This window comes from Anarhichas minor, unplaced genomic scaffold (assembly GCF_050575085.1).
Source record: "Anarhichas minor isolate MPS153535 unplaced genomic scaffold, ASM5057508v1 ptg000043l, whole genome shotgun sequence".
Classification (NCBI taxonomy): domain Eukaryota; kingdom Metazoa; phylum Chordata; class Actinopteri; order Perciformes; family Anarhichadidae; genus Anarhichas; species Anarhichas minor.
In genome coordinates, this window is record NW_027466489.1 from 3,354,080 (window position 1) to 3,373,727 (window position 19,648).

The 19,648-nt window shown below is 41.9% G+C and overlaps 2 protein-coding genes across 2 annotated transcripts; one reads left to right on the plus strand and one right to left on the minus strand.

Moving 5' to 3' along the window:
- Positions 1 to 257: 257 nt before the first annotated feature.
- rad54l2 (RAD54 like 2) lies at positions 258 to 13,186 on the plus strand. Its single transcript, XM_076110529.1, has 22 exons — positions 258 to 399; positions 1,946 to 2,159; positions 2,281 to 2,569; positions 2,660 to 2,796; positions 2,889 to 3,029; positions 3,127 to 3,359; positions 3,459 to 3,641; positions 3,746 to 3,879; positions 3,967 to 4,163; positions 4,271 to 4,613; positions 4,732 to 4,909; positions 5,047 to 5,250; positions 5,478 to 5,596; positions 6,009 to 6,127; positions 6,466 to 6,565; positions 6,672 to 6,877; positions 7,056 to 7,225; positions 7,785 to 7,981; positions 8,385 to 8,569; positions 8,740 to 8,829; positions 8,919 to 9,011; positions 9,669 to 13,186. The coding sequence occupies exons 2-22, from the start codon at positions 1,997 to 1,999 to the stop codon at positions 10,688 to 10,690; spliced, it is 4,503 nt and encodes a 1,500-aa protein (XP_075966644.1). The 5' UTR covers positions 258 to 399; positions 1,946 to 1,996; the 3' UTR covers positions 10,691 to 13,186.
- On the minus strand, positions 13,187 to 15,193 carry cyb561d2 (cytochrome b561 family, member D2). The gene is made up of 3 exons (XM_076110530.1): positions 14,774 to 15,193; positions 14,644 to 14,681; positions 13,187 to 14,382 (listed from the first exon to the last, which is right to left on the minus strand). Exons 1-3 carry the CDS (start codon positions 14,904 to 14,906, stop codon positions 13,879 to 13,881), a joined length of 675 nt encoding a protein of 224 aa, XP_075966645.1. The 5' UTR covers positions 14,907 to 15,193; the 3' UTR covers positions 13,187 to 13,878.
- Positions 15,194 to 19,648: the final 4,455 nt, after the last annotated feature.

Genomic DNA, 19,648 nt, shown 5'->3' on the forward strand with positions numbered 1-19,648 from the left:
TTTAATATTCATATTAACATATGGACATGTAAACAAAATTCAAAATGCTACTCTTTTACGTTTTTTATTGTATGAATGTAATGTTACAGGGTTAAAGTGAATACTGATTGGGTAGAGGCTATTTACCAAAAACAAGCACAATACGTAATTCGGACTTGACGTGTTGCAAACATTAAAAGTTTAAACATGAAAACGTTTTTTTTTTCCTTCGCTTACGGGCTTTCCGGAACCTCACTTGGAGTGTATGGGGACGGTATTAATGGTTACACTGGGGGAAAAATGGAAATTAGCAACGCTTATCAGTTCAATTCACACAGTTAACGTACTGGGCGAATTAATTGGTTGGTTGTTGTATGCAAAGCGAGGTTTCTTGAAGAGTACAGCAAAGCTGCATGCAAGGTAAGATCCACCAACACCCCGATGTTTGAATCCAACTGGCGCGTCTTACCTAACCGACAGCGTTAGCCTTGTTGTAATTCAGGCTAACATTAGCAACGTGAACCTCACACCTAAACAATATAAGATTGTTATCTTGTTACGGCAGCCCGTGAAAACGTCGGTTCAGCAAGGAAATCTGCTTTTCTTTGAGTCCAAGATACAACCAGCCGCTCTGTTTTGCTTCCACTAGCTAATGGTCAATGTATAGTTCAACAGCTAACGTTGTATTAGCGTTTTGGATTTGCGTTCATTGTTGTGTAATTAGCTAGCATATTGGTCTGCTCAACCTGAGAAACATTAGCATTTATTTGCATTCAGTTTGGAAGTCCCATTAAGCCCACTAACGACAGGTGTTTGATGTTAACGTTAATTAACAATAACAACAACATGATAACAGATGAGCTGCAGAAGTAGCTTCATGCTACTCGTTAGCTGCCTCCATCCTCGGCTCAGAAGCCTTTGGGAGAAATCTCTCCCATGTGTCACGTCATATTTAACGTTGCATATTTAACCTTAGATCCCGCTCTGATGAGTCCCCAGTTCTTTCTCTACTATGATCTCAGATGACCGACATTCAGTATTTGATATATACAAATGTGAACATACTGTATGATGGCTGTAGGAGCCTTACAAAAATAGCCTGTTTTGGACCACAATTGGGACTAACTTCCATACAATGTATACCCCAGACTTCACGCCTGCAAGTTAACCAAAATTATTTAAATGTAGAGATGGATTTCCCATCTAGTTATGCAGTTTGCAGTATTACCAGTATTTGCTTCTCTGTATAATCTGGCCAAATGAACCAGGACTCAGAGGCAGCAGGCCTATCTTCAGACCTTTTTATTTTGTTTACATATCAGCAGCATTACCAACGAAGCCTCTTATAATCCAAAGAACATTTTTAGAAGTCCGTTGTTTTTTTTGTCCCAGTGAGACTCTGAAACACTTGTCCATGCTTTTGTCATCAGCAGTCCAGCCTAAATTAACGTTCTTGTTGAGAATAGTGCTTCTCTCCATATTTGGGTCGGGGCTTGATTTAGCATAACGGCTTATCATTGCAGAGATGAAGAGGTGGGGCTTGGTACAATCAATGCAATAGCACAATGAGGAAACAGACTTTTCCTCATTTTAGGCCCAACTAAAATGTCCTTTTAGTTGGGCCTGTGCATAGTTAGCTCAACAATTCATTTAAATTGCTGTCCCTTGCTTTAATAAGGGCCAAAGATTCAGTCATATCACTCTAGTCCTTTAACACGTTTAACATCAACAGTGAGTACCTGTTCATTACAGAAGTGACTTTAGAGATTATGTACCTGACATGGTTAAATTCTAAGTTGTGTGTAATAAATCAAACATTGTAGTATAGTGGTTAGAGAATACTGTATTCACAGTGCAACTAGTTCATCATGTAAAAATAACAAACACTGATGGTTGTAAAATCTCATTGTCCAATAAGGAGGTTTACTTTTGAAAGGTTAAGATGTGATGTCTTTTGTTACTTCAGGGCTCCTGATGAAGGTGTGTAGGTAATACTTTGAGAGCCTTGTAAGACGCCATGTCTGAAGAGGCCATTTCAGAAAGTGACCTGGAGCCCAGCCTTAACAGTGAAGAAGAGGATTTGGAAAATGAGGAGGAGGAGGAGGAGGAGGAGGATGACAATGACGACATGGAGGAAGATGAGGATGAAAATGACGGAGACGATGAAGAGGATAGTGTTGGTGAGTGACAAATGAACTTCTCTTGTGCCTCTTATTATTCAAATGCATTCACAGATAAGGATTTGGTGGTAACTAGTCTTTGAAGACATCAACTGAAATACTGTCTATTTTCTCTCTCAAGAACGACCTGCGAGTGCAGAGAGCAGGACAGAAGCTGCTCAGGATGGCAGGGACTCCACTTCAACTACCTCCGGAGAGCCATCCCCAGAGTCTCCGTCTCAGCCTGCGTCCCGCCCGTCCTCCAGACCCCCCTCTCGTTCTCAACCTCCAACCAGCCCAGAAAACTCAAGCCAGAGCAAGCCCCCTCCCAGCAAGACAAAGAAACACAAAGCCTCTAAATCAACCAAATCTTCTAAGTCTTCAAAAGGCTCCAAGCCATCTAAGCCTATACACATGAGGAAGAATATCAGGTACATTTATCTGTTTTCATATTTCCCCTCAAGCACAATACATTGCTCAATGTTGGCATGTAAAACTGAACTTTTTCTTGACGCTTACAGGAAGCTGCTGAAAGAGGATCAGCTGGAGGCTGGGACCAAGGCTGCTCAACAGGAGGAGATGGACAGGAGGAAGCGTCTGGAGCAGCAGAGGAAGGACTTCCCGACAGCAGCCTCAACTGTCCCAGACTCTCAGCTAGGTGACTGTGAAGCTCTACTTTTCCAGCCATATTGAAGTTTGACATTTCTTTTGGGTGCTTTATATCCTAACTATTTCCCGTCTCTCCATCAGTCGACGCTGCTTCAATTTTAGGAGAAGTGTCTCAATTGGTCCCGGCGCTCCTGATCAAGCAGGATGTGATCTGTCTGGACAGCAGTGGCGATGAAGATGAAATAGTGGACCCCAAGCTGCCTGCACTTGCTATTAGAGATGGTAAGATATATATGATGCTAATGTCAAACTATGATCCTTTTTTTTTTTCTTCTCCAAGTGACTTCACACTGTTTTCACTTCTCCTGTGATGACGTAGATATAATTGAGCTTAGTTCTGGGGACGAGGACGCCCTGCAGATAAGCAGCGAGTCGGCCGATGAGGATGCAGATAGCACCGCCGCCTCAGAGGAGAGCAGCGGGGCACATATCAACGATGCAATGAATCTGCCCGATGCCCAGGGTCGAGTGCTGGTTAATATCAGTCACCCTGCAGAGGAGAAAGACCTTTACCTTGCTCCACAGCTGGCCAAGGCTGTCAAACCTCACCAGGTATGTTCAAAATCTCTCTCAAAACATCCTTCTTCAGTAGCAGAATAACCCCACAGTCCAACTTGTTTACCCTCAAACATTTGTCTCCTCATTTGTAAGATCGGGGGAATCCGGTTCCTCTATGATAACCTCATTGAGTCACTGGAGCGATACAAGACCAGCAGTGGCTTTGGCTGCATCCTTGCTCACAGCATGGGGTTGGGCAAGACACTGCAGGTCATTTCCTTCACTGACATCCTACTGATGAATACTGAGGCTCACACTGTGCTGGTCATTGTTCCTGTGAGTAATACAAGTGTGTACAGTGCTAAAAGAAATATGTAGACTAAACATTCTTATTGTTTTGATTAAATTAACCTCTGAAATCTTTTTTTCCTTCATAAAAGGTGAACACACTCCAGAACTGGCTGACAGAGTTCAACCTCTGGCTCCCACCACAAGAAGCCCTTTCCCCTGACACTGACCCTGCATTCGTCACAGGCCGCACATTCAAAGTTCACATTCTCAACGATGAGCACAAGTATGTAACGCGCCATGTTGTGTGCAAGATTAAGCATTGATCGTCAAAACATTTAAGCTGTTAATCGTCGCTCTGTGTGACCTGCAGAACGACGTTGGCCAGGGCCAAAGTCGTGGAGGAGTGGTCCAGAGATGGAGGGGTGTTGCTGATGGGTTATGAGATGTACCGCTTGCTGTCCATGAAAAAGAGCTTCGTCACGGGCAAGAAGAGGAAATCAAAGAAGCCAGCAGGACCAATCATCATTGATCTGGATGAAGAAGACAGACAGCAGGAACTCATGAAAGGTCGGCAGAGGCCGTGGCCTACGTTGTCTGTGTCAAATGCAAACAAATGTACGGTGTAATTTATATTTACAGACCGATTCCCTCAATCTTCCCTTTTGTCTTTTCAGTTATTGAAAGGGCCATAGCGCGGCCAGGCCCAGATGTGGTGATATGTGACGAAGGTCATCGCATTAAGAACTACCACGCCAGCACATCACAGGCTCTGAAGAACATCCGCTCCCGGCGCAGAGTCGTCCTGACCGGTTACCCGTTGCAGAACAACCTCATTGAATACTGGTGCATGGTGGACTTTGTTAGGCCTGACTTTTTAGGCACACGTCAAGAGTTCAGCAACATGTTTGAGCGGCCCATTCTGAACGGGCAGTGTGTGGACAGCACTCCTCAAGACGGCCGCTTGATGCGCTACCGCAGCCACGTGCTGCACAGCCTGCTGGAGGGTTTTGTCCAGAGGTAAGCTTTCTGTCAGTGCTGGATTTAGAAAACTGAACATCATGGTGGAAAAGAAAGAATAGTAGCCTGGATAACGTTTACCTGTCAATAATCTCTGTGGTGCTTTTCTGGGTTACAGACGAGGTCATGATGTGCTGAGAGACTCGCTTCCCTCCAAGGAGGAGCATGTGATCTTGGTGCGGCTCTCTCCCATTCAGAGGGCGCTGTATACCGAGTTCATGAAACGCTTTCGAGAAGCCGGGAACAATGGCTGGCTCGGTCTAAACCCACTCAAAGCCTTCTGTGTATGCTGCAAGGTGAGGCTGCTTTCCTTGCTGTTAGGTAGAAGCTTCTGGTGTAAGGACCAGACCAACCGGTTTTCCGGTGATACATTTGATGAATCAGTTTTTTTTTAATCAAATAAGCCTCCTTCCTCTTCCCCGGATCCCTCCAGATCTGGAATCACCCAGACGTCCTCTATGAAGCCCTGCAGAAGGAGAATCATGCCAACGAGCAGGACCTGGACCTTGATGACATCCGCTGTCCTGCTGGCCTAAAAGCCAAAGTGGCCGACTCGAGCAACAGCAAAGTCAACAATGCCCTGCCGCTAATCAACGTCTCTCAGGAAAGAGCCAATCAAGTCATCACATATGAATGGGTATGTCATGACAGTCAATGTGAAGCTGTTGTCTTCTGGGCTCAGTTTTACAGCTAAAAGATTACTTATTGTTCGATTTTTGTTTCAAGCTCGTAAAATGTTGAATATTGAAATGTTTACTACTTTGTTTAGTGCCGATATGTCTGCTATACCAATATGTAATCTTAGTCGTCATGTCCGTGTAGAGACCTGAGGTCTTAATTCAACCTCCACATTCTATGTTCCAGGCAAAGGGCATAATGTCAAACTACCACACCGGAGTTCTGGAGAACTCTGCCAAGATGATTCTGCTCTTCCACTTGATTGATGAGTGTGTAGCAAGAAGAGACAAGATGTTGATCTTTAGGTAAGTCCAGCGTACATTGTGTTAACCACCATTAAGCGGCTTAGAGACGAGGGAGACTGACTTTGCATTTCAGCTTATTAGATCAGACTTCTGGAGCTTTCAGAGGTTTTTACAAACTGTAGGAAATTCATATTTTAATCTTCCTACGCTGTGTGAGGTTTTCTGCTTCTCTTCCAGGTTACTCCTGTAAGCAGGAATTTCATAGTTTACCAAAATGATGACCTTTTAATTGAACACATTTCATAGTTGTTTGTAGTCCTACATGTACATACAGCAGTACATCTGACTGATTAATAGTACCTCCTTACTTTGAGTAACAACACTGCAGTCACTTTATTTCATAAGGTTTATTCATTTCATACCAAAGTGTACTTTTCTTACCGCTTATCTGTTTCTGCTCTTTCCCTTCTAGTCAAAGTTTGTCCACCCTGACGGTGATTGAGGACTTCTTAGCAAAGAGACCCATGCCGACAGGCATTGCCTCCTCTGACGCCCAGAGCCAAAACTGGGTTCGCAATCTCAATTACTACAGTGAGTCATCCAATCTGTCCTCTCTCTTCTCTCTCTTCTCTCTCTTCTCTCTCCCAAACAGCAACTCTGCAGGAAGTGTGGGCATCACCACTGAAGCCTCACAGTTGTGATGGTCTTTATTGATTTAGTATCAATTTAGCTGCAATTCCTTGCAGTTCTTGACAAGAATGTTCGTTTTTTGTAAATATTGTTTGAGTCTTCTTTTAAAATCTCCCGTAAGAATTTGATAGAAATGTCCAGGATTAAAAATCTCAAATATCTTAAGTATTCAAAGAAAAATATTACCATGACGCGTTCAGGTGCTTCAGTGTTGAGAGCTAATGTGTGTCTGTCTACAGGACTGGATGGGAGTACATCTGCCTCAGAAAGAGAGCGACTGATCAATCAGTTTAATGACCCAGAAAACACCAAAACATGGGTCTTCCTACTTTCTACAAGGTGTGTGTCGCTGCTCTCTTTTTTTTTTTTTTTTTTTTTATAAATAATTTTCCCCACTTCCTGTGTTCACTGAAATATTATCAATAACTTGCTGTGTTCCTTTCAGAGCGGGCTGCTTGGGGGTAAATCTGATTGGGGCTAACCGTGTGGTTGTGTTTGATGCCTCCTGGAACCCGTGTCATGATGCTCAGGCGGTGTGCAGGGTGTACCGCTATGGTCAGAAGAAACCCTGCTACATTTACCGCCTTGTCTGTGATTTCACCTTGGAGAAAAAGATTTATGACCGTCAAGTCTCCAAACAGGGCATGTCTGGTAAGAAATACACTGAAATCCTGACCGTTACTTTCAAGGCACATTTTCTAAATGCGAGCAGTGTGTCCATGGATTGGACGTTTCCATACTTTCACACTTAGACCTGCTTTATGATTATAAAAAAAAAAAAAACATGGGACCTTTTTAAAATGTTGTGTCTGTGCGTGTTTGTCTAAAGACCGTGTGGTTGATGACCTGAACCCAGTGCTGAACTTCACTCGTAAGGAAGTGGACTCGCTGCTGCATTTTGTAGAAGAGGAACCTGGAAGGATTTCTCTGGAAGCCCAGGAGGAATTTGAAATCGTGATGCATCAAGCGTGTCAGCTTTACCCACACCTCATCACCAAGGTACAGTTGCATGATGGGCATCACTTACACAGCCATGTCCCCTGTTATGTTGATGTTCTTCTGTTTTCGATTTACTGGTGACTTCTTCTATTCTTGTTGAACTGTTTCAGAGGGATCTTTGTCTGGTTGTACAGCATTTTGTTCTCCATGTACATGACTTTTTTTTTGCAAAACTTTCATACAAAATAACATCTATTTGTAAAGAGACTTTCTACAACCTAAAAGCATGAAAGACATTTCCAAAACATAGAGTAGCCAAACTTTTGAACGGCAATGTATAAGCCTAGACCCTACTAGAGGTTTTTGTGGTTGATGTTCGAATTTAGGTATTTGATAATTCAATACTAGGGCTGCAGAGTACAAAAACACAAACTTCTAAATGCCTCAAAAGAAAAAGCTCACGTATATTCTAGTAACACTTACATTTCCCCAGCTTACCTAGTAAAACTGGAATTCTATCTGAAATGGGCAGAAGTCCTTCAACCTGCCTCTTGAATGGAAAATCCAATCTGACGGTTGAGCTGTAATTTAATTTCCCTCTTTCCATTTGTCTCCTTAGCAACCTTTTCATCACGAGTCTCTGCTGGTGGATCGGAAGGAGTCGAAACTGACCAAAGCCGAGAAGAGAGCCGCCAAGAAGAGCTACGAGGAGGAGAAACGAGCCTCTGTGCCCTACTCGCGCCCCTCGTACGCCCCTTATTACCCAACCAGTGATCAGACGCTCACAAACATACCAGCATTCAACCAACGTGGCTGGTGGGTTTTACACGCCATATTTTAGCTTGCATTCATTTTAGGTATCTCATTTAATTGTTTGCATAGTGGCTCACAGATGCTAATGTTTTGTTTCAATGTAAACCATCAGCTCCACAGCTACAACCACAAACTAACCAGCTGTGTTTTCCTGATATTCTGTCATGCAATGCATTTACAATTTACACTTTCCTCCACCAACATATTGAGGAGTCTTACTGCTTACTGGCAAAAACAGGCGTCCAAATTTAAACCACCATTAAGTTTGTTGCTTTCTTTGAGATTGTAGCTCTACGTGAGTTTATCTTCTTTTTCTAATAAATTTCCATCAGACTAGAGAAAACTGTTATGTATGTGTGTGTGTGTGTGAGCGAGCGTCTCATGAGTTCAGCCCTCCTATTTTCAGGCGTCCCATGGCACGGCCAGATGACAAGCCTGTGGCAAGTGTCAGGCCCATCCAGTCAACCCCAATCCCCATGATGCCTCGCCAGGTCGGCATGGGCATTGCCGGCTCCAGCGCTGCCGGCAGCCTGCCCGTCAACTTCCTGCAGAAAGCCGGAGTTTATGTGCAGAGAATTGTCACCTCAACTGGTAATGTATAATATTTGAAACGCTTAAATCAGTGAATGTGTCACACCAACCCTGAAATGTTACATTTTGAAGACACCATTTAATCTTTCAATAGAAGCAAAAATGAATTATTTCTTGTGACATGTAGTGACCAGGCGATAACGGCTGCCATTTTTGTTTTGGATCTACAGATATTGTAATCCCAGGAGCCAACAGCACAACAGATATTCAAGCTCGAATTAGTGCAGGAGAGAGCATCCATGTCATCAAAGGATCGAAAGGTAGTTGCAACAACGCAGTCATTTCTCTCTTCATACAAAGCATTTTGAGTTACTGCCGAGTCCATCACTTGACGTATTCTCCACCACAGGTACCTACATTAGGACAAACGATGGAAGGATTTTTGCTATTCGATCTGGAAAGTTCAGTCGGCCAGCACTCGGGGGCTCGGCTGCTTCAAGGGGTACAAAGTCATATTTATTCATCTTGGTTCCTGCTGTATCATTTTAAAGTCGTACAACAATGAGGGTGATCTTCTTTTACACATGAAGCTCAGTTTACTTGTCAAAAGAAGTTTCTATACAACCTGTGAAAACAGTTTACTGTCTTCTTTCAGAAAAAAACCCCAGATGATGTCATAGTGATGTCATCAGGGTTATCTCCGTTTTGGCTTTAGACTTAAAGACTTCTACAAAAAGCCTTAAAATGTGGAGTCTTAAAGATGTGGCCATTTAGGAGGTGTCTGATGGAAGACACCATCAATTTGGAGGGATTTGAGCGCTTTACAGTTATTACGGAGTGAAAGTCAGGATACCTCAACTTGTGCTGCACACATTTGAACTATCCTTATTTGATGGTTTCTGACAACCCTCCAACTGTATGGAAGTAACGTACTTAATCTGGAGTACACATTCAACTCCTCAGTACGTTAAATACAATGTTTTAGAGGAGGAAACACTACAAGGAATTACTGTTGGTTATTTGTTTCTACAGCATTTGTACATTAAAGGACACATTTCACCATCTTATTTCCAGGATTGACCTTTTCAAACATAAATTATTCAGAGACACTGTACATGTCTCCTGACATTTCACGAGTGCATTTCTCTCTCCGCCACAGACACCCAGGGTTCCCTGATCCATCCACTCAGTAATGGCTGTTCCTCGCCTGTGGATCAACAGCAGGGCTCCCCCAACGGGGAGCAGCGGCCCTCCTCTCCCTTAAGCTCTGAGATTCTCAGAGAGCTCAGCCGCTACGCTTCATCCACGGGTGATGCCACCGCTGCCGGCATGGGGAATGAATTGCCATCGCCGTCAGAAATGTTGGCTATAACAGCGGGGAGTGAAGGCAGTTCGCAAAACAATCAGGCCGGTGATCTCAACAGGCAGCTCAGCGATGACCTCTTGAGCTCGGTTTTAGAGATGCGTGGCAGCAAGCGCAGGAGTACTGAAAGCCAGGGCAACATGCAAATAGGAGGCAAACGCACTTCTGCTGCAACTCGATTCCCTGGACTGTCCATGGGCTCCAGTGGGCTCGGCTATCCCCCGGTGGGTCTGAACTCCTCCTCCCTACTGGGGAACCTAGGTCCCATGAGTCATCCACATCTGATGGGTGGTAGCGGTGGATCGTCATTCCTTCAGACGCCGGGACAAACCCTGGCTGACCTACAGACCATGTTCCCCTCTGCAGGCTCGGACCTACTGAGACAGTCTGCCACAGGAAACGGACACCTTCCCAGCCCCTCCTCGTCCTCTCTGCCGACTGTTTTCTCCTCCGCTTCCACCACCATCCCCATGTCATCTACAGCCTCGGCAGCCACTTCTTCCTCCCTGGCGTCCGGTTCTCTGCCTCCGTACTTGATGAATCCCAACATGGCCGGACTGCTGTCATCCGGCTTCCCTCTCAACTACAGTCAGTCGCTGCTCTCTGAGCCGAGGATGTACCCTACCTCTCTCCTCTCCGGGTCAGGGGGATTCCCCACGTCTAACTCCAGCTCTGCTGCATCCAGTTTCCTCTCCCACTTCAACAATCCCACTTCCAGCCTGTTGGGGGCCGCGCTGACTCAGCAGGACATGCATCAGAGTGCAGAGAACGGCGGCAGTAGTTCTGATGACGACGTCATAGAGGTGATGGGACAGTAGAGCGGCAGTTTTATCAATCATGGTAAACATAAGTTAGGAATGGGAATGATTACACGTTTACTAAATGAACTAAATGGATTCTGTTACAGCATCTGCCCTAACCTATAAACGGATCATTGACGGTCAGATGCATTGTGATGTTCTGAATATGTGAGCACATCAGAACGCAAGTAGGGACAAGAGGAAAATAATCAGATAAATAGAACTTTTTAGGAACTAAACTATCTCCTTTAATCACGATGAAGTTAGAAAATAACTATTCAGTGAAATGTGTTTCGGCCTTGCTGTTCATCAAATTAGCTGCATTCCCATTCCTAATGGTCTCATTAAACTACACACACACACGCACACAGATAGACTCTCACCTGCAACTGAGAGAATCAACTTGTACCTTAATGACTTTACAAAGTCAGAGTAACAAATCCTTATGCTGAATATCCCAGAGTTGTTCAGCTGGAGCGTCGGAGCAGTCGGAACAGACCACTGTTGTTCGGGGACCAGCTGACTCTTTCTAAGCACAGCCTCCACTGCGAGGCCTCTCAGTGCTGTTCCTTTTATTTCCCTCGAATTCAAACGGAATAATGTGATAACTGCTTCTTGTTGGATTGTCTTATCCACATTGCTGTGAAACGGTCTAGTGCAAACCAAAATTTGACCAACTGTTTCACCTGTCAGCAGTGCTCACCTGCTGAGCACTGATCTACTCCTCTTCCTTTTCTACTAAGCGATACCGGAAGGCAACACAATAAACAACTCACGGTGGCTCCAGAGCGTGGTGTTAATATTCGTCAAAATCCACTTCACAATATATTTAGAGAAAATCCTTGGAGGCTTACCTTCAGCAACAGAGATCTTAGGCTTTCAGAGCATATTTTAGTCTTTAGCAATTTGATAGACATTGTAGCATCCCCTGTATGTGTGATACTGTAACTGAACATGTTGATACTTTGTAAATAACATTATCGTTGTTTATATTGCAAGTCAATACTGTGCAATGTGTAGATTTTGGTTGGAGGGAGATGGTTTTGTTATTACAGCGACTATCGTGGTGATAAACACGCTCTCGAATTGATGCTAGTGAAACAAATTTATGTTCAACTTTAGAATTTAATTTTTTTTTTTTTTTTTTTTTCTTAAAACTAAAGTGAATGTACTTTCATGTCAGCCTTTGATAACACGAGGATTCGGACTGTGTTCTTAAATAACACAAAGCGGTCTTGAGTCTGGGGCATTGATCTTGGTACATCCTTTTTACGAATCTGTTGGAAGAACTACGGAGCATTTAGACAGTCGGTGTGAAACTCCAAACACGTGTTGGGCAGATTCAGCATTGTGTGGAAGGCAACAGGAGAAGAAAGCAAGTTTTCATGTTGGTCAGTTGCCGCTTTTCTTTACAGTTTATTTTTTATTTTATTATTTTTTTTACTCAAGTGTCCCCACCATCAGACAGCCCTACATGAAGATTTGATGATCCTAATTTTCTTATGAGAACAAATGTTACCTAAACTGTAGGAAACATTGCATTCATGCAGCCTGAGTGTCTAAAACCTTCAGTCAATGTAGCCACCAACCATCAAAACAGACAGCAAACATTTCCCTACAAACACCTGTGACTGTTGCAGAACCAGGTCCGGTGGTGCGGTGGCCTTTACCGAACTGACAGTGCCATCGCGTGGTAGCGTCTGTAAAAGCAGTGCAGTGTACGTAGCTTCTGTCAGTAGTGTCGGTCTGCGGTGCTTTAGGGAGTTTAGGTCTTTGCTGTACTCTGTAGCCTTGTGTCTCTGTATTGTGATGACACCTCAAGGTATGTCGATTTAGGAAAGCCCTTCTCTGTCTGTAAAATAGGTTAGACGCAGTAGTTGTTAACTTTTTAGAAAATACTGGATAACCTGAGACAACTGATCATTCCCTATGAAGTTCGATTTTGCTCCCACTGTTCACTTTTTGTTGCCACTGGCTCTTTCCCTGTTGTTGTTCTGGACGCTTCATTTCTATCAAGGACGATGGAGGGTTTTTTCAGCATGTTTGGGGAACTTGTGATGGTTTGTTTCAGGTTTAAAGGTGGAGCTGGTACTTAATGGATCATATCTGCTTGTGAACTGTACGAGGTACATCATATTGACGCCATGTCTTTTTGATCTGTTGGATACCTTTTGCATTTGAATCTTGGGAATCGTCAATTTATAAAAACCTGTCTGCCATTTGTCAATTACGTGCATTTTTATTTCATGGAAATATTTCAGTTTTTTCAAATGTTTTTTATATAACTTCTTATTGCCAGTTGTCTCCCTTATTTCAATGCAAGCGTCCGAAATTTATTTATAATGGAAAATACATTCTTTGTTGTAATTACATTATTTTTTTTTTTAAACGTTTTGTTCACTTTGACTCATTGACGGCTGATTCAGTAAGAATTTCGTACATGCAGCCTAGATCGAAGCAGAATATGACTGTGTTATCAATGTTATTTTAACAATAAAACAATCTTCTATTGCATTGTGAATCATTTACAAATTATTTTAATTTACAACATGCAACATAAATAGTCAAAAGGCAGGATAAGCAACCTGAGATACAATAGTTCACTTTCAAGGCGATAGGAAGGGTTTTAGAAATATCTCCCAATATGATGGTCTAAAACCTTCACACTGCACAGTTTGCTGTAGAGAATATGAACCGCTTTATTTTAATTTATGTATTTTAGGCACAAATTTTAATCCTTTTTCTAAAACAATCTACAGGCGTGCTAGCAGCTCACTGCTTTGCAAAATGCGGTTCTGATTTTTATCAGGTATTATATTCACCAGTTTAATTCAGCATATTAGCGTGCTGACAATTGGTGTTAAAATCAAAGTACAGCTGAGGCTGATGGGAATGTCATTAATTTTGGAAGTATTTGGTCATAAAATAAATCCCGTGTCATTTTTACCTAGAAAATAAACAAAATCCTTGAAAGAACAAAACAAACGTTTGACCTCAAGTGTTCTCAATGTGTATGTAATCCAAGAAAAGAAAAATGAATTATCCACATTTGACACATGGTGCTTAATAACCTTCAACGAGGCGTGCAGCTGCAGACACCAGTTCCTTTGTAACTTTCATGCAAACCAAACTGATTTTATGTGAGTAATGAAATCTACGGGACAAAACTTGCACAAGTGTTCAGTGAGTGTTTTGAGTGTCTTCGGTCAGGACTGCAGCCGTTTCTTAGCCGTGTACGCGCTGCTCACTTGGTTCATTATGAGGAGGGCATTGAGAGCCGAGCAGAGTGCTGACAGGTACCAGGTGTATTCCCCCACTGATCCAGTAAACCAGGCAGAGCTGAGGCCGAGGAGCAGGCTGCCACTGCCCAGCAGGTATGTGACCATTCCAGTTGCTGCATGGTAGCGTTTGAGTTTGGCCAGGGACCAGCCTTTGGCCAGGGAGTGGTAGATGAGAGGCACTGCTGCCAGAGACTGCAGCCCCACCACACTCACCGTGAGCAGGCCCAGCACACCGTGCCACGAGGTGAAGTGGGGTTTACCGTTCAGGTGTTTGTTATAATAGATGGCTGCCAGACCCAGGACTGCACAGGATGCACAGAGGCCCTGCAGGATCCCGTGAACACGACCTTTTGTCTTGTGTGAGAACCTTTTCAACGGGGAGCCATGGGGGGAGAAAAGAAGTATGGCTTCTGTCACGAAGAAGGAGAACTAATGGGAAAGGAAGAACATAAATTAATGGAGCAGCTACTCACTGTCATTGTTGATTCGTCTGTTGGTCTATAAAATATAGAATGTCCATCACAATTTCCTAAAGCCCGAGTTTACATATTCAAATTGCAAATTGCATGCTTGAGAAACATGCAGTTTGACTTGAAAATGCCTTAAACAGTTAACAAAAATATTGACATCATTTTTATTAATCCACTTATAACAGCTGGAAATGATTTATAATGAAAGCTTTCAACTTACAGCTAGTGTCATGAAGAAAGGATGCCAGGAAAACCAACCTAAAATAAAACAAACAAATCAAATGAGCAAATGCTATTCCAACAACTAACACACAACCATGTAGCTACCAGATGATACTAAGAGCACTCACTTGTACCCGGTCGAGACAGAACTGCGATGAACACAGTGAAGCCGATGCAGATACAGTGGGACAGAAGTGCGGACGCTGTTCTGGTACAGCCGTAGATCCGAGGCTCGGACCCAGTCTCTTTGTTGTAGACCATATTAAAGACAAGTGTATGTGGACTTGAGCAGTTCAACAGCAATCGACCGACTGTACCACAAGTTGTCACCTAAAATGAACTCGTATAGTTTCAGCCAAACAGAAGCGGAAGTGGTGATTAATGAAGCGTTACCGTTGCCTCCTCGTGCTTAAGTGTTGTTGGTTTTCAAGATAGAAGACGGGACTTTAATACCAGAGTCCTACATATACAGATAACTGTCACATGGCGGTAACATATCGATTCACATCTTTATAACTGTGAATGAAGTCCAATGTGCTACACGTTACATCACTGGACAGAAAATAACAAAACATCCGGTTAGTTATTTTCAGAATAAAGCGTTATATTGTCAATCCACCGTCACTCAAACGACTATAAAGGCTATCCACCAAACATATTCAACCTGAGCAGAAGTCTATACAGCCAGAATAAGTGAAAACACCTGTGTGGGGTTGTAGGGCCTTTAAACTTCACACACACATACCTTTCATTACTCCTTAACAAGGAATAAATCATTAGAGTTTTGTTCTCAGGGACAACACTGAGGTGGCACTTTTCCATCTGGATAGTGATTTTACAATCCCTCACACAGCCCAACGAATATTATTCCATTTTTTTATTGAAGGAGGATAAGAATGCAGTAGCAATGAGTCCATATCTCTTTTAATACAAATAAATACGTGTTTACGCTTTTATTCTGAAATCAGAATATCCGGATATCCCCTGTGTTTATGATGGTGAACTCCAGCCTGGCTGACGTGGAGTCCTCCGGGAAAAAAAATTCTCATATGCATTTAGTGAAAACACTCTTTTTTTTTTTCTCCTCGTTGCATCAAGCCCGGAGCTGCAGGCACAGAGTTGACAAGAAAAGTGTATTCATTACGATGGCATTCAAATGGTTAACTCGAAAAATCTCAAACGTGTACTGTCAACAAGTCAGTTTGGGTGTATGTTGTTGGTCTGAGCCGGCTGGTGTGATGTCTCGGACTAAAACCACCCATTTCACATGCAACATTCAGTGGTCAGTTGTACTGCAATTACTCTCTCACAAGCGTGTGACTCTACAGAGCCTGCCCATACTGAGCATACAAAGCAAACAAACAACAACATGCTCATTCAGGACATCCCTCTCTTTGTTTTTCTCAGTCTGTCTCACAAACACATTATATATTATAGTCACATGATTATGCTCACCAGATACAGTGTCTGTACAGAAATTAAGTCTAATTACAGAGTGGCAAAGCAGCTATGTTTTTGTCCATTGTGTGTTTCTTTGTTGGTTTCATTGTTTATTTTTTCTAGAGAAGTCAGATTTGCCATGTCCAGATTGTGGCATTAAATATAACATCAAAATGATATGTATTAGGCTATAATACATTCTTACTCCCACATTATAAGCTGCAGTTGATATGAGACTCAGGATCATGGTAATGCATCCATTTTTTACTCTATTTTATTGACTTTAAAACAGTGGGGGATGAAGTATTCAAATCATTTACTCAACTCAAAGTAGCAATACCACAGCAAAATACTCCATTCCAAGTAAATGTTGCGTTTCAAAATTTCACGGAAGTAAACATTTACAAGTTAGCAACAAAAAACTCTTAAAGTATCAAAAGTAAGTTGAGTAGTTACTGTCAGTGTTATAGTGTTGATCGTGTTAATATTGGATCATTATTATCGATGTATTAATATGTAAGCAGAACTTAAATTTTGTAACTTAATAGATGGTCAAGGTGGAGCTAAAAAAAATCAGCTGTGTCAAATACAAACATCTCAAAATCGTAAATCACATTATCACTTAGTTGATTATTTGACTGTATTTACATTACACCACTACTTTTCAACATGTTTTTGTTTTCAAAAATACTTTGACGTCTTAGATTGTCCAGGGCATATTAACTTCACTTAATGAAATACAGTACAAGTGAATTTTTTTAGAATTGTTATTAGAATGAGTTGAATCAACTCGGTGAAGAAAATAAGAAAATTAGAGTGGTTGTGTAATCCTCATGGTATTCCAACGTATTGGCTTGAGAGAGATAAGAAGGGCCCTTCGTCATCTGCCCCCATATTTAAGCCTGGAGGCCTTTTTCCCCATTGAGGGAATCTCCAAATGGCCCTTTAAGCATTGAACAGTCTATTCATTCCAAACTGACTTCCTCTCTCAGTTTCAGACTGATCAATAGTGCCATTCATTAGGAAGTCAAACACATTACAGTTACTATCAGTCTGAAATCTTTACATCAGTCTGAAAAAATAAAATAAAATATATGTATATTTATATATATGTATACTGTATACATATATATAAATATACAGATATATTATTTTATTTTTCACACTCTATATGTGCGTGTGTGTATATATATAGAGAGAGGAAGAGAGAGATAAACTTGTTACAACACTTTCTGTCCATGGTTTATCCGTTGGTAATAACACAATAATACAGTTGGAAATATTCTTTATACATTCTGAAAAACCCTAAAGTCTGCAGTTATAAATATTGTTATAACAGTGTTTTTTATGAATGGTTTATTAATGATCTTCAAATCATTACAACATTATATAGTAACCACATCATAGATGCCTTGTTATAAAGTGTTACCAGAAAACTACATTTCATGTTTAGTGTAGTATACCTTTATACTGACCACTCCATCACATACTCACAGTGTGTGAGAACAGAGCCGGTTCCCCTTGTGGTGCCTCCCCTCAGGATGGTTTAATACACATCGCCTACTGTACGGGATTAGAAGGTAATCCCGCACTCACAATGTGCACGCGCAAATTGAAGTGCGTGCGAAGGAAGAGGGACAGCTCGGTGTTAAATCAAACGACAAAAACTGCGTTCACTCTCCAAATCTCCTCTGTGATAAATGGCGATGGTGATTTAAACGAGGTAAGGTTATTTTTTTCAACGATTTGTCTGTCAGCAAATCCGAACATTCGTTCGGGTGTCACTGTCAACTGAGTTTGTCGCCTCGTTTCGGACAGGATTAAACCGGGCTGTCCCGTTACAGACTGGGCTGCACCCTGCAACAAATGACAAACGCAGATTAAAGACGAATAATCAAAAACTTTATAGATCGAGCCATTAACGCTTAGTTTCACATTAAAATATCTTATGACGAAACCAGCAGAATCTGCATGGATGATCCCGTAAAGGCTACATTGTTGCCCTGTGTGGATAATTGCACCGTGTGGTGACCCACTTGGCAGATTTAGAGCCCCGGGTTGTTCATATTCAAGTCACAGTGCAGCTCCACGGAGAAACTAATGAAACTATCTGAAACTAATATCTGGTGCACCTGTGAACATTTCCTCTCAGTGACACCACAGAGGAATGTAGTTCTACTGCTGTCAGTGTTTGCATAGCAATCCCTGCACAAGAGTCCAGAATTCAAAGTCTTCCTTCGGTAAATGTGCACAAGTATCAGCAAAATACGTAACATTTCACAACTAGAAGTACTCATTGTGCAGCAGAGTGACCCATGTTATATTATCATGTGTTTTATTAATGATATTGATTTATCATCACTGATTCATTAACAGCATTATTAATGTTGCAGTGGGTGAGGGTAATGCTATACGCTGCTGCATAGTTTAATGTACAACAATGCTTCATATACTTTACCAATATGTTTTTATGTTTTCCGGCTCTAATCTCAATCTGCAAATTTACTATAGATATAAAATAAACTGTAGAAATATTTATCTCAGATACACGGCGGAAAACATGTATGAAGTAGCATAAAATGTAAATACTCAAGTGAAGTGCAAGTACCTTAAATGTGTACAGTACATGAGTACACATTCCTCCACTGTGTGTCACACACTCAGCATCTAGCTTTAATGCATACATAGTATTATGTATGTTTAAAATGTTAAAACCATGGCTGTTGACTTTTTACTTCCATTGTGTTGCCATTTAGTTCTGAAATAATATCAGTTCTGTACTTTCTGAGTTTAACGAATAAAATGTTTTTGGCCCACAATTATAGTTTTGCTTCAGTGTCGCACAGAAAAAAATGTATGAGTTGTGCCAGGATTGCACAGGATTATAGCAGTCATCTTGTCCCATATTTTACTATAATCATACAAATCCTGGCATCAGATAACAACAGTTAATCTCTTGTTTTTCCATTTGTCAAGCCCATACCCCAGAACAGCGTAGACAGTGGTTTTATGAGTGTTATTGCTTGAATTGAAATGTATTCAAATGTAGAAGCAAAGTGGGGGTTTCTGGCACAACTTGTGGGAAAAAGAGGTCAAATGTCCAGCGACACTTGTATTATATAGAACAACTTTATTGTTTAGATCAATGTGTTCCGGCTTGTGGCCGTCATCAGTGCCATCCTGATGACATGATGATTTGGATGAAGGCCACAAGCCAAATGTGTTGGTATAACAATAAGAATGTTCTACTTCAACTGATTTAAACATGTCAGATTATTTCATGATGAACTGACTCATACATGTATTCATTGTATTGTACTTCTGTATGATTTTAAACTGTCTTGCAGCCCAGAAGGACTTAACAGCCACCCATTCCTCTTCACAACGCACCACTCTGGACCGACCTGTACATTTAATCAGAGCACGACATTCACCACATCCTCATTAAGGATGCAGAGGTGCACATAATAATGCTGTCTCCTCTCATTGCTGGGTGTCCACCCATACTGGCTCATGGACAGCAAGTGTTTGCTTGACATGTCAGAGTCTCTATCAGGGACACG